The following is a 14,238-nucleotide window of genomic DNA, read 5'->3' on the forward strand; positions in this document are numbered from 1 at the left end:
AAACTGAACTGGATACAAATAAGAGCTTAAGGCAGTGATGAGTGATGTGCCAAAACAACTCCATTTAAGTAACTCATTACTAGTTTTACAATTATGTAATCTATAGTTCTATAAATCTTGGGAGTGAAATAGTGAAAAGTGTTACAAAATCTCTGTGAAATACTAAGTAGCATTAAAAAGAAGCAATTATCAGAAAAGAATTAAGTAAACATTGTATTTATTGATGATTTCTTTCAGCCATTGCTGCTACATAAATTGTTTATTGTTTCATTGACATAACCGAAGTGCTTATGCTCAAGAAATAAAATGCTTTATTTTCTCAAAATTAGCATTCTCCAAACCTCACTTTAAAACAGCGCAGTAGACACAGAACTCCAGGCAGTGAGACAGCTGTAAGAAGACCTTCTTTCCTGCCCTGAGATGCTGCTGTGTTCCGGCAATTTCCTCTTATTTAATGACCACAAGAGGCCTACTGAAGACATTTTCATGATTTAATGAAAATTCATGACAGAAAATGAAGTCTTTGAGTACATAAAATCAAAAAGCCTGAAGATGAACAGCTAAGAACTAATACAGCCTTAAAGCTTGGCCCACTATTGCATGTGCAACTGAAGAAACAGTATGTACGCTACCGTACATGTTTCTTCATAAAGCCAAGAGCTAAACATTAAACTGACACGTGATCATCCAAACCAGATCACAGGAGTTTGTTCACTGGATTCACCTCTACCTACATTGCTGAGAGAGCCTGGTCCTGCAGCAAGTGGCTAATATGGCCAAGAGCCACGGCTTGTTCTACAAAGTGTGTCACTTGCCTAACAGCAAACTTTATTTCAAAGACCACCACAAGTGGTATGGGAGTTTTTGTCTATTGTATACGAAGATCAGAACAGAGGGTGAGCAATGAAACTACTGTCCATATTAGACAGTATTTGCGGAAGAAGCATATGAGATGCTGAGTATCAATAGAGGAGTCTTTCCATCAGTAAACGTTAGGAGGACTGCACTCACTTTAGAGCATGTGGCATTTAAGGACAGGGCATTTGAACAACTCAAAGTCATGTCTTTTTCTGCAACTTGGAACTATACAATCTGTATCAGCAATATCTGTTCAGTGATTTTGGATGTTCCCTAAAAGAGAAGGGTCACCACCTAAGGTCACCACCTAAGTTCTTTTGAGCTTTTGGGTATTATGGACTAGAATGGAATTGTATGATTTGTTTGTCCTCCCAGCAGTGCTTCAGGAACTGAACCCGTGGCACTAATGTTAGAAGTTTTGCAAGCAGGTGCGAACATCATACTTTGGTATTATCTACAGGTTTTGATGCTCAGGCATTTGACAAAAACAAACCAGGCCAGTTGTAACAGAGAAATATAGCAACAGTGGAATGAAAGAAGTTCTGTTAAGTTCCAAACAATGTTACATCCGTCCCCACTCTTTATTCCTTAATTCATGCCTCTTAATCTTCCCAGTGATTGTCTTTGGCATCTGTTGGACAAATTCCACCTAAATAAAAAGACAGAAGACAATGTGGTATGTTCTCTATAGAGTTGGTTTTCCAAGAAAGGCATTCAGGATATGTGGAAAACATGGAGGCTTCCCACCAGTAAGAATGTCTTGCCTTAAGGATCAGGTCCATGCCAAATCAAGGCAGCACAATGCAAATCTTATGTAAATTTCTTTGGCTGCCTAGATGGCCACACATCTGTGTAGCTGCCTCCCAGCTAACCAAACTGGATACTGTAACAGAAGGATGAAGACCTAAACAATATCAGAGGACAGAAATGAGTGACAAAATGAAGAGAAGAGGGATGCTATTGGCACAAAGTCTTTAAAGGTCCTTAGTTCCTATGCATTCTACACGTGTGAACTAAAGCACTGATAGCAGTAATTTTCCTGTAGTGTTGGGTTTTCTGAGAAACATGAAGTGCATCCTCCTGGACTTTCCTCTTATATGTAAACTGTGAGGACCATTGGATAAATACTTAGACTTAGTCAAGTGCTACCCCTGAAGTCACTGGAGAGTGCATGGTTAAAGGCAAAATGCAAAAATGGAGAACTGCAATTGTGACCCTGACTTAGAACATGCAGATCTAACTAGGATATCATACAAAGCCTAGAAATATTTGTGAGGTTTAAACAAATACTTACACAAGCTATTGTTATTTAGGAAGATTTTTCTGGAGCCAGTGCTCTAGCTGAGCCCCTACCACTGTCTCTTTCAGGTGAACAATGAAAATCCACATTATAATTATCCTGTGACTTATGGAAAGGTAACCTAGTTTAGTTTCTCCACAGAAACATTTACCTTTCTGGGATATTTATATGGAGCAGTAGTTTTCTTGACATGTTCCTGCAATTCACAAGCTAAGTGCTCCCGGTCACTAGATGAAAAGGTGGCAGACAGGACCACAAATGCTTTCACAACCTGTAAGACAAGGTCAGTAAGAGTGATCTAGCACTGTCAGTTTTTAAGAGCTGATACATTGGTTACCAGTAAGTAGTCATAACATGCAAGAGGTAGAAAGAGAGAAACCAGCACTGTGTATGAAATGGTTGTGCCCAGCTTTTGCACATGTACATGCAAAAGGAAAAGTTTTTAAAAAAACCTTTCCTGTTCCCATTACAGAGGAGGAGGATTTGCTCCATGATCTCATGGGGATGTCAGGAAGACAAGGGTAACAAGAAATGTCTCAGCAGAGGCTGCCCAGAAGCTGAGGGACATTCTGTTTCTCTGAAGTTCACACTGAAGACAGTAGGACTGTATCATCTCAGTGCAGGACTGTGCTTTCCCCACACAGGCAGACCAAGTCAAATGTTAGGGCAGTTACAATATAACTTTGGATATACCAAGACAGCCAGAAACACCAATTTCAGTGTGTAGAAAGTGCTTGATAACAAGCAGGTCTGATGAGAGGAAAGCAAATGTCACTGTAATGCTCTCTACAGAGAAGACCCTCTTCGAGATGAACAAAAATTAAGAAGAGCAAAAGCTCTTCTTAAACAGGAAGAGGTTTTCCCTGTCATCCCAAGTAGGATTGTCCATGATGGCATGACTGCCTTACAGCTGTACATTACAGCAAAGGAACTTTGCTTTACATAGCTATATATTTAAACAAACATATTGCTTCCCCCATTGCTGTTCAGCATCACTACCTCTCCTCTGAGGGGATCTGGACTGCTGACAACAGCTGCTTCTGCTACTGCTGGGTGTTCCATCAGCGCACTCTCTACCTCAAATGGCCCAATGCGATACCTAGGTGAGGAAAGAACAACGATGGATTTTATTTGATGAGCTGGAAAACCAGTACCAAATGTTTTGGCTTTTTAAAATTTGCATAGTGGGGAAAAAAAACAACTACAGCTAATTTAGGCAGAATAGGAAGGCTAGCTGTATTATAAGGTAGGAGCATTTCACGGTGATCATGTGGTAGAAGACTGCTGCGAGAGAGGCAGTGGCTACTTCTCCATCTCCCCCAACTCTCCTGGTTGCTCCTGAGCTGTGGCTACACCCACCCTGATAGCTGGGGTCTGCAGTACCAGCTGATGTCATGTTACAGTATCACATCATACAATACCAAATTGTTTCATTTCAACACATTTGCAAGAAAATGTTTCAATGCTCTTTGATAGAGGTGTCCTTCAATTTCAGCTAAAAAACAAACTAGATTTAAATCCCTCCACTGCCAGTGGAATTTTTCATTGTGTTGAAACAGATGAGATGTTGCAGGGGAAATTGTTACGGATACATGACCAAGATGACACTGCTGATCTACGGAAAAATAATAATAAATGTGAGTATTCATAAGGCAAGTGGACAATGCATTTCACAAGATCACTGTGTCATAAGCGCACCAGTAGTGTAACATGTAAGACTATACAACAGGAGATTTAGAAAGGAAGCATGCAAACCAACCCTGAAGAAATGATGATGTCGTCATCTCTTCCAATAAACCAAAAATAGCCATCTTCATCCATAGTCCCTCTGTCCCCTGTGACGTAAAAATCCCCACGCTCGCTTTCAGCAGTTTTCTTAGGATTATCCTTGAATTGGTTTACAAACAGTCATTTAAATTTTTAGCACATATCGGCTATGCATTATGGTATAACACATAAAATGTTAAATTAATTGGAACTTATTCAATCAAGGCTCTTGAAGAATTTTACTGACATTGCTATAAAATACAATAAAACAGGTTTTTTTTTTTTAAAAAAAAAAACTGACTTGAAAAAAGATTAACTCAATCCCAAATAAATTATTCTCTTCACTTTTCTAACATTCACCAATCCAAGTAAGTGAGTTACTCGGCTTTGCTCTAGATTTCTCCATCTTTTGGTCAATCCTTACCATAAATATTTATCTAGCTTTTCAGATAGTGTACATTACACATATGGTACTCCTCAGTGAGATCATGGTAAGTGGTGAGGATGTTAGGGAAATGTTTTAGACTGGGTTTTCAAATCTGGGTTTTAAAGTTCTTGACGCAAAATCTGAATCAAAGATTGGGATGAAATGAAGTCTGGATCACATTTTTTCCCCTCTGTTCTCAAGGGCATCTTCTCAGATTCTCTCTACTAAACCAGATTGCTTCTACAGGTCAAGACTCAAAGATGGGTCAGCAAACCTGAAAACTGGTGAAAAATATCGGGCCTTTATAATCCTTAAGGAACTGGAGATATTTTGGGGAGACTGCTGTTTTGGAAAATACTTACTATATATTCAGAGAACAAACCAAGTGGCCTTATAGGTTTGCTTCTGACAGCAATTTCCCCCTGTTGTCCCGGAGGCAGAATATTTGCATTTTTGTCTACAACCTAGAATGAAAAACAACATGTACTTGAGTCAAAAAAAGAAACAACCCCCCAAACTGATGAAAAAAATCTAAAGAGTACCCAACAAACCTGAACATCAAAAAGGGGAGCCGCCTTTCCCATTGATCCAGGCTTAATCTTCATCCCCTTAAAAACAGAGCAGATTATTCCCTGAAAAATAAAAAGCAAAATAAAGATTTGTCACAGAAAACTTCTACATTCACATTCAAGTCATTAAGTGTATTTTCCAGAATAATCTCAAAGTAAGGAATTAAGATTCATAGGATCCTATATATTAGTGCTGCATGGTAGAAATGAGTAAGATCAAGAAACAAAGAATCCTGTTCTACTAACTGCAAAGAATCTGTATCCTCTACTAGCCAATCTTCTTCCTTAGCTTCAAGCTCTGCCCTTTTTCCTGTCACTGTCAACTAGAATTTGCTTAATGACATTTAAGGGAATATTAGAGCACTTCCCCTCCCAACTGTCCATGTTTCTGGGTGCTTCTGTGTGGACAACCGTGCAAATGCGTTCTCTCAGAGACAGAGAGTCAGTAGAGGTGGTTACTGAAACATTCACAGAAATGTCAAAGAATCAACAGTGTTCTTGAAACCAAAAGCATCATAAAGCAAAAAGGAATTACAAATATTTAGCAGAATATTGACACTATAGATGTACCGTTTCAGTCTGGCCATACACTTCATGGATGTCCAGCCCTGTCTGGCTTTTCCATTTTTCCATAACTTCGGGGTTTAGCGGCTCTCCTCCACTCATGCAGTGCTTCAGGTTCATGAATTTGTAACTTCACATGGAGTTAAAAAACCAAAGAGAAACACTTACATCTACCAGGTCAAAGAAGGAGCAGAAAAATAGCATGCAAGTGTAAGCAAATAACACTGGAAGGGTTGTTTATGGGGAGAGTTATTCCCATGAAGTAGGGAAATCAAAGGACTCCTGATCCTTTGGCTCCCAATAAAGCAAAGATATCAGTCTCTACTCAACATTATAAACAAGTATTAGCAGAGGTTGACACACATGGAAAACAAAGAAAACTTTTTTTTCTGAAGTCAGTTGGGATTTAAGCATAAGTCTGTAACTAACCCCAGATCAATTTGCTGAGCCAGGGGCCTGATTGCTGACCCTCAGCAAAAGTCCAAGTGAGAAAGTGCAAGTGAGAAGGTACAAATGGTGCCAGTTCATTTGTCAGCGAGAAACTAGAACAGAAGATGATGTACAACTGCTGCACCAAGTCAGTCCCCAGCAGTTATGCTAATGCTGATTTTCTAGGATGACAGCCCTTCCCAAAACAGGGACAATTAATGTGGTAATTGAAAATGCGGACAGAAATTTACAGGCGCTCAGTTTCATACCCTCTGGGATTTGCTTACAAGTTCAGTAATGAAGTCTCAAGTTTCTCATGGAAAATATCAAGTTTTTCTATGTTTGATCATAAAGCTCAGCAAAACTCACAAATCTTGTATGACTGTCTTTTCATAAAGGATATTTTAAACTGAATTACTACTAGTTAAAAAGCCAGATCTGGGAGATCACTAAAGGGTAGTTAGGGTAGACAATCTCTTAACCTACCTGGAGAGGTCATTTTGCACCAGCATGCGATACAACGTTGGAACACCAACCAGAGTGTCAATAGGGAATCTGCAGAGAGTCTAGTGAGTTAAACAAGATGACATATGAAGCTCAGACCAAAAAAAAATCTGCTTTGTGGGTATACATTACACAGGTGATGTACAGCAGGGGACAAATGCAGCTCTCCCTTCTATGCAAGAGCACCAGATATTCTCTGTTGAAACTCTCCTACACTTGGCACAAGAGGCTGAGAATCACAGTATGTTTGACTGGACAAAATCCCATGCTCACAACCCTACATAGCACCCAGACTGCACAGCTGGAAGCAGAATATGCCTGTCTACATTGCTGGGATGTTTTCGCTTTCATCTTGGCCAGTACAGACAGAGAATCACTTCAGATTCAGTTTGTATTAATGCCAGGCAACATTACCTACACAGTGACTGAAGTATATGTAAGCAATTAGTACTGCTTTTGGGATGATTTTCACTCATATGCTCACCAGCTATGAGCAAAACATATGAGGGAATCTCAGGATTGGCCCCTTCTGTGTATATTAAAAACATGAATAAGGCGTTATGGAAAGGATACAGTATCTTGAAGGCAACAGTGGACATAACCCTCAATAAATCTTTGTATGCAGTTTAGAATTATTTTTGCTCCCTTTCTGCAGATTAACACATATCCATAATTTTTTCCTTACATTTAGGATGGTTGCTGATTCAATCTGTGGGAGCTGATGCACAAAGATGCATGATCCAAAAACCCAGGGATCAAAAACAGATGTCAGTGAAGTTAATATCCAGCCTGTGTCTGCTGTGCTCCATATTACATCTGATGGAGTCAAATCCAACCAGTACCTAACACAGGAGGAAAAAAAAAAAGAATAAAAAGGCAACGATAACTTTATTTTAATGAAAGAAAATGAAAAAAAAGAGCCATGTCCCTCCTCCCCACCCCTTACACACACACACGCACCCTCCAAAAAAAACCCACCTTCTAATGAGCTACATGGGCACTGGCCATTCTCAGTAAGATCATCTCAGGGATAAAAGGGCATCTAAGGTTTACGTACATGTTTGTACAAAGAAATATATACACATAAATATATCATACATATATGATGTCAGTTATAACATAGGAGAGAGTAAGGGAAAGAACTCCAATAAAGTGACTTTATACTAGGGAGGAAGATAGAGCTGAAGCAGAAGCATGCATGGACACTGTGTTAGACACCAGATATTTCAGTTCTAAGTCTACTGAGGGACCAGGATGATCTGTGTAACCAACATAAACTCTAACGCTTTTCATCCACACACATAACAAAACGTTTTATAGCCCAAACATCATGATATCTTTCGGAACTGCGCACTAGAATATTCTGATGGCTGTCCTTTGAACCACTCTAAAGAAAGGCTGGGAGATATTCATTGGAACATGGAAACACTGGGGCTGATCCTACTCACCTGGAAATATGTCAGCATTTCTAACCTGATTTTAGAGGAAGAGGGACTGTGGCCATACAACTGGGTAATTTTTCCTCTGTAATTTCTCATCAGTTCTTTTATATGCAGCTCCAATTATCTCACATTCAATCAGGCTCAAACCTTTCATACCTTTCACTTAACAGGGGTCTGAAACCAAGACTACCCTGGGAATGTTCAGTCATCTTTGGAGAACCTGTGGTTCCACTGGTAAAGAAGATATTCACCGAATCTTCAATCCTTGTTTTGACACAGATATGGTCAGCAGATTGGTTTCTTTAAAACACAGAATGCAATTGTGACTTCAATGGTTACTTTACACAGGTTTCATAATCTAATGATGGGTTACACATTGCAACTCTTATTTCAAATAAGCTTCACAGAAGCTTTTTAACCAAACTAGATTAAATAATGTCGAGTTATGCTTTCCTCAGTGACAGACTTTCCCTTCGAAAGAAGAGGATAGAAACTTCCTAAGACTGCTGTTAGTAAACAACTGCTGTTAGCAAACAATTCTGATATGAAAACAGCAATCAGGCAGTCATGGATTAACACTACTAAGGCTTAATGTTATTGGATAAGTATTTTCAGTTGATGAATACTTCTAAATGAGCGCTTGTGGAGAACATGTCTACTTTCTGCATCATGACTGCAATGCCACTAATGCATACTCACTTGTACAGTTCACTGAAGTTTAGCCATCCCTCCCTACTGCCTTTGGACACGATCAGCTTGGTTTTCAGAAACTGGTACTCAGATGCCATTGAGTCTACTGCGGGAGCCACTGTGTCATCAGTAATGATGCACGTGGCCTTTGAAGCCTGGAGTCGATATAATATGTCTTTGGCTGATAATTGGGACGTTCCTGGAATTAAGACAATTCCTGGAAGAGCAATAAAGTTAGTTTGGGATAGCATTTATTACATCTGATCCTTTTCTAAGAACCTTAACTACTAACTATTCCCTAACCGACCTCTAAGATGAATTTGCCCTGACATTCCCAAGTCACTTAACAGTGGAGTAATGCAGCTGCTGTGCTCTCCTGTAAAAAATGAAACGTGGACCCATCTGCTGAGCTCCATAGCTCCCTGTCTTCTGCCATCTCCATGCCTCCAGGTCACCCATCCTATGGCACCTAGTGCAAATCCTTCAGGACTGCCTGCATAATTGGTAGCTAGGACACTTGCTAGATTATTAATTTATATTACTTCTTTATAAACAATTATTGATCCTCTAAGATGATTTACTTTATTAACCAGTTTTACCACTCTCAGATATGCTCACTGACCTGCTCGCATACAAGCCACATTCACCAGCCACCATTCGGGGATTCGTGGCAGGACCACAATAATTCTGTCCCCCTTTTGCAGTCCACATACTTTAGTCAACACATTAGCCACTTTCCGTGACAGGAAGCCCAGCTCATCAAAGCTCCACTTCACTTCTTCTCCTTTTCCACTTATCCACCAAAAAGCAGAGTTTGATGGTCTTTTTCCAGCCTGCAAAACATAGGGATTCAAAACAAAAACAGTTTATTCCAAAAGGCCATGGAATTCTAAAGCACAAATATCTGCAAGTTATGGAGCATTCAAGTGTTTCACAGCTTGCATAAGAGCTATTATTTCCCTTTTCCCTTAATGGGTGCAAGACTTGCTATGGATCATGCTCAGATATTCCCAATAAACTGCCCCCTTCTAAACCTGAAATGTTTACCAGCCTGATTGTCTCCAGACTAAAGTCCTAGTCTGAATCCTATTTCAGTTTAAGCTTCATGCTAAGCATTAATGCTCCAAAGAAGATAACACGTAACATGAAACACTTGACCTCATATCCATGATATTCTGGATGCAGTTGTGGAATACTAATAAACAGAAACTGCACAAACAGAAGACAAAATAAAACAGGACAATGCAGTATACCAGGACTAGCATGAAAGCTCAGAAAGAGAGGAGTTAACCAACTACAGGGCATAATCTACCTTGGAACAAGGCAATTACACATTTGTGGAAGAAAATTCCCTGGTATGCACTATAATTGTTAAGCTACCCTTATTTTTATGATGTGAACATCTGACATTATGGTATGTGGAAGGAATAAGCACAGCCATTCCAAGGTTAAATCAAAGTCCTAAAGGTCTTACTAATGCTTCTTCTACCTACACAGAGAGCAACAAGGGTCAGAGACATTTTTTAAAAATAAATCAAGCAGTGAGGTTCTGTATCATTGCCTAATGCGAATTAGTTTTAGCAAATTATTATTTTTTAATAAAAGCAAAACATATTTATTTCAAATTAATTAAAGGATCTTATCTGCACAACAGAAGATAGTCTACCTTTTCAATTTCAGACCACTTGTCCAGTACATCACTTGCAAAGTTAAAGTACTTTGGTATTTCTTGTTCGCCCCGCCTGACAGCCTGATACTGTGAATACACATCAGAGGCAAGCAGCTTGGGGTGTCCATGGAAGGTCCTATACAGAGGCTTCTGAGTCCACAAGGATTTTAGAATTGGTAATTTAAATATCTTCATGGCAGAAGAAGTTGTATGTAGATGCTGTAGACTACACAAGAAAGGTAATGGAATTGTTGCTATGAATCCTGCAACAAAAATGATGAAAAAGACAAGTATCACCTTGAAATTATCCAAAGAAAGATGATTCAGTTATGAACAGATTAATTATTAATGGAAGTCACTTAGGCAATTCACAGCAAAACTGATGCTTCTAATAATTTCATTAAATGCAAAGCTCCCCAGTCTGCTTTTTTATGTTTTGTATGAACAGCTTTTTAAGGACTTAATATACTGTCCTCATCTGGTATCTTTTCTGTAGCTTGGCTGAACCTTATAGACTCCCAATGTGCTCTTTAGGGCTTCTAATGCCCCACAACTCTCTTTAGTCAACACAACATCAGCTTGTTATTGTCTACATTATAAGAAGGTTATTAATTCTTACACCACTGCACTCAGTAGCTGATTCTCTGAAACTCCTTTTCCTTCACACAAAACTAAAGGATATTTCCAATTTCCGTTTCTTCACTGTAAATGCCCCCCCTTTTCCACCTGTACTCACCATAACAATCCTAAATGCTCTGAAGTCCATTGCTATTTTTTCTTTTTTTTTTTTTTTCTTCTATTTTTTTTCCATCTTTATTGTTATTTTCAGCAGTCCAGAAGACTGCTTCAGAACCTTGCCAAACTGCCATTTTAATGCTATTTAGAAGCTTCTGTTAAACATACATGAACATTTTGAAGCGTGGAGCAAAACCTGGTTTGTGTCTGGAAGAGCCTGCAGTCAGAGGAGGAGACAGTGAGGTCCTAGAAGGCTAAGATGATTCTAAAATCGGGGCCCATCTATTGATTTTCCATTTTCTAGTGCTACATGTAAATTACTAGGCTCATTACAAGCTACGGTGAATGACTGCTGACATACAGGTTATTTTCTTCCCTGTTCTTACACGGATGAACCCATCTATCATCTAGAAAAAATTATAAATAAGCTCTTGATTGGATTCTTTTACATGTTAAATGTCTGTGGCCTGAGCAAAGCTGCAAAGACAGTGAGCTTTGCCCTTTGTCCTGCATTTTTAAGTTAGTTTTGTATGCAGCACTCTAGTTACCTCTTGTCCCATGATCCTCAACCGTAACCACTTACCTCTGATGCACTGATCACGGTTTTTTAAAAAAAACTTTATTCCCCAAGACAAAACAACTAATTTAACAGTGGAATTATTTCAATTTTTCTTCGCAGAAGCTGTTACAATAATAGTTAATCTTCCTATGAGGAGAATGAACTGAGATACCTGTGACTTTCACAGCTTAATCTTTTCAATGATGTTTGACAGCATAAAAAATTGTGTGGACCAGATGCAGAATGTTTCATCATCTTGTTACGCTTTGTGATCTTTGATGAAGAAAGGAATCTTGTGAAAATACCAGAATCCTTCCAGATATGCAAAAATGAGTTACTGGATATAGGCCGTACAGGAACTGTCATGTACTTAAACAAAACGTGCTGGAGTGTAATGCATGATCATTTCTGCCATGAAAAAAACAGTCAGTGACTGGTAGTATCATTCTGGTAATATCACTGCTGGGAAATAGCAATAGCAGAGATCCTCAAAAGAGTTACTGATTCTTCACTTCTAATTTGCTGAGTGAAGGCGAATTTCACAAAAATATTTAACCCAGTACATTTAACCCATTGCCTTTAACACAGTAGAATAAGCAAAGAGGCAACGCTGAGCTGAGTGCCTGGAAGTCAGCGCAGTCAAAGAAAAACATGCTCTTGGCTCAGCGGCTGACAGGAAGGGCTGAGATGGCGTTGCAAGAATTCCCCTGGGAGGTCTATGTTTCCTTACCCCCAGCAGGCCTGCCCAGCCCCAGTAATATCAGTTCATGATTATCAGTGGGGTTCCAGCATGAACAGAGTTACCTGCACCTCCAGAACCATCAACAATGTGGAGAAACAGACTGGATAAAAACAGAACAACTTGAATCATACTAAACATTTCGGTGACCAAAAAAAAAAAATAAAATGCTTTGCTTAGATTTACAAAGCTGTCTCAAATAAAATTTTAATACATTTGAAAGACTGTTTTAAGAGAATATATAGTAGTAGCTTAAAAATGTAATTTTTCGGGAACGTTGGGTCTCCCATCCCCACCCCAAACAGATAATTTGGTAAAAGCAACAGTAGTTCATGGTGTACTCAAGGCTACACGGAGACTGTGGTAGAGAAATACTGACCAGTTTTAAATAATCCTGTAAGGTATCATTTGCTCCAGTGAAAAAATTACTTGATTTTATATTTATCTCATATGATTCTACATCCTTAAGTGGCATCTTTTCCTGTAACAGTAGGTAAAACAGTGCTCAACTCAACAAATAAATCCATTAAAACCAAAAGAACTAGGTTCACAGCAGTAAGAGGAATTTTTCCCTTGACAGTGAGAATCAGGTTCCCAAGTGGGTGTTTGATATAGGGAATGGAAAGCAAAACTGATTAAAATCCAGCACATGCATTCAGATAACTACAGTATGTACCCCAGAGGGATTGTGACAAACAACAGGAGATCCATGTCATCTACTTCAGAATCAGGATTATTGAGCAGAAATTTCGAATTTAAGTGATAACTACATTTTAAATCAAAACCCTATTAAAAAGAACTGGTGGAAAATCTTCATGTAAGAAAAGGTTTTACTGGTAAAATATGGACTTTTAAATATCAAAAATGGATATTGGAATAATGTATTTTAAAAAATACATTTTTAATTATTTTTCTTACTTAAGAGAACAACCATCAGTAAAAATACCAAGCTTTCTGTTAAATATAACCTTTGCTTGAGGTTGTGACCGCTACTGTTAATAATGATAAACAACTGATCTACTTTAATTCCTGTAACAGAAAGGTCTAGTTATTTTGATTATTATTTTTAATAACATAGTAAGCCATTTTTCATTTCTCAGTCTGCTTTAATTCTATGATTTAGTTAAAGCCTACAGATTTAAGAGCATTGTAAAGACAAAATATACACCACAACAGGTAAAGAGGAGACTGAGGACATTTAGGAACAATGTTCAAGATTGGAAAGGGTATTCAAAGCTGACAAAATGAAAAAGATTTTAAATTCAGGGTTCCCTAGTGGTCTGCCAAAATTTATGTGAAGTTTTACTGAGAGAAAGCCTTCAACAGTTCTTAACACTTTTACCTGCAAAATTAAAAATGAAAATGAAACAAGAAAATCAAGAAAAGGGCCCAATAATGACAAAGTCCTCTGAAAAGCTGCTAGAATCAGAAAATATTTTTCCTGATTTTGTACCAACTGCTTCTTCACAGTGATTAACACCACTGAAAATTCAGACAAACATGATTTACTGACCTGTTTGCTGTGGACACTACTGAGGATCTACTCCAGGCAGTTCAATGGTCAGTGGTTCATTCAGCTTTCAGGGCATGTTTCCCAAAGAAGTGCTGGGAAGATTGTTTGGAGATGCGGAGCCTGGACACACTAATCAAGAAGTACTTGGAGTGAAGCCCTTTTTACTTTATCATTTGCTTCTTTTGAAATAATGAGAACAGAACATAGTACAAAACTGATCAGGCAGTACAATTCTTTCCATGGAGTAACCTTTTTCTTGTAATCATTTACACCGTTGTAAATTGTGTATAATTTGCACCTTAACCTGAAGCACTTTGTATATTCTCTTCTCCCATTTTAACCATTTCTGTAGATCACAAATTCATCAAAACAAGAAGTAGCTGAAGTTGTCTTTCTCCTTCCACCCAGAAAGAATTTGGGAATATTATAGTGACAGTTTTTAAAGAGAGAATATCACTTCATCATTGCATATA

At 38.5% G+C, this 14,238-nt stretch overlaps 1 protein-coding gene across 6 annotated transcripts; it reads right to left on the minus strand.

The window, feature by feature from the left end:
• Window positions 1-204: 204 nt before the first annotated feature.
• On the minus strand, window positions 205-13,885 carry LOC118174094 (acyl-coenzyme A synthetase ACSM4, mitochondrial-like). 6 transcript variants are annotated; one of them, XM_035339181.1, is made up of 14 exons: window positions 13,766-13,885; window positions 10,217-10,482; window positions 9,173-9,383; window positions 8,560-8,767; window positions 8,017-8,160; window positions 7,104-7,260; window positions 6,401-6,480; window positions 5,492-5,615; window positions 4,904-4,984; window positions 4,715-4,816; window positions 3,918-4,045; window positions 3,158-3,257; window positions 2,310-2,429; window positions 205-1,507 (listed from the first exon to the last, which is right to left on the minus strand). In XM_035339181.1, exons 2-14 carry the CDS (start codon window positions 10,412-10,414, stop codon window positions 1,421-1,423), a joined length of 1,740 nt encoding a protein of 579 aa, XP_035195072.1. In that variant the 5' UTR covers window positions 10,415-10,482; window positions 13,766-13,885; the 3' UTR covers window positions 205-1,420. The 6 variants fall into 6 exon arrangements, 5 of the variants coding, with proteins under 5 accessions (XP_035195072.1, XP_035195070.1, XP_035195069.1 ...); XM_035339179.1 differs by having other exon boundaries at window positions 10,956-13,779; XM_035339178.1 differs by having other exon boundaries at window positions 10,217-13,820.
• Window positions 13,886-14,238: the final 353 nt, after the last annotated feature.

Source organism: Oxyura jamaicensis, chromosome 14 (genome assembly GCF_011077185.1).
Source record: "Oxyura jamaicensis isolate SHBP4307 breed ruddy duck chromosome 14, BPBGC_Ojam_1.0, whole genome shotgun sequence".
Lineage (NCBI taxonomy): Eukaryota > Metazoa > Chordata > Aves > Anseriformes > Anatidae > Oxyura > Oxyura jamaicensis.

Excerpts from the sequence above, each read along its gene's own strand:
- LOC118174094 (XM_035339181.1), bottom strand. The coding sequence starts at position 10,414 with ATGAAGATATTTAAATTACCAATTCTAAAATCCTTGTGGACTCAGAAG. Across the intron at positions 9,384-10,216 it reads AGTGGTCTGAAATTGAAAAG|GCTGGAAAAAGACCATCAAA; the intron begins GTAGACTATCTT and ends TATGTTTTGCAG. Across the intron at positions 2,430-3,157 it reads CAGATCCCCTCAGAGGAGAG|GTTGTGAAAGCATTTGTGGT; the intron begins GTAGTGATGCTG and ends CTTGTCTTACAG.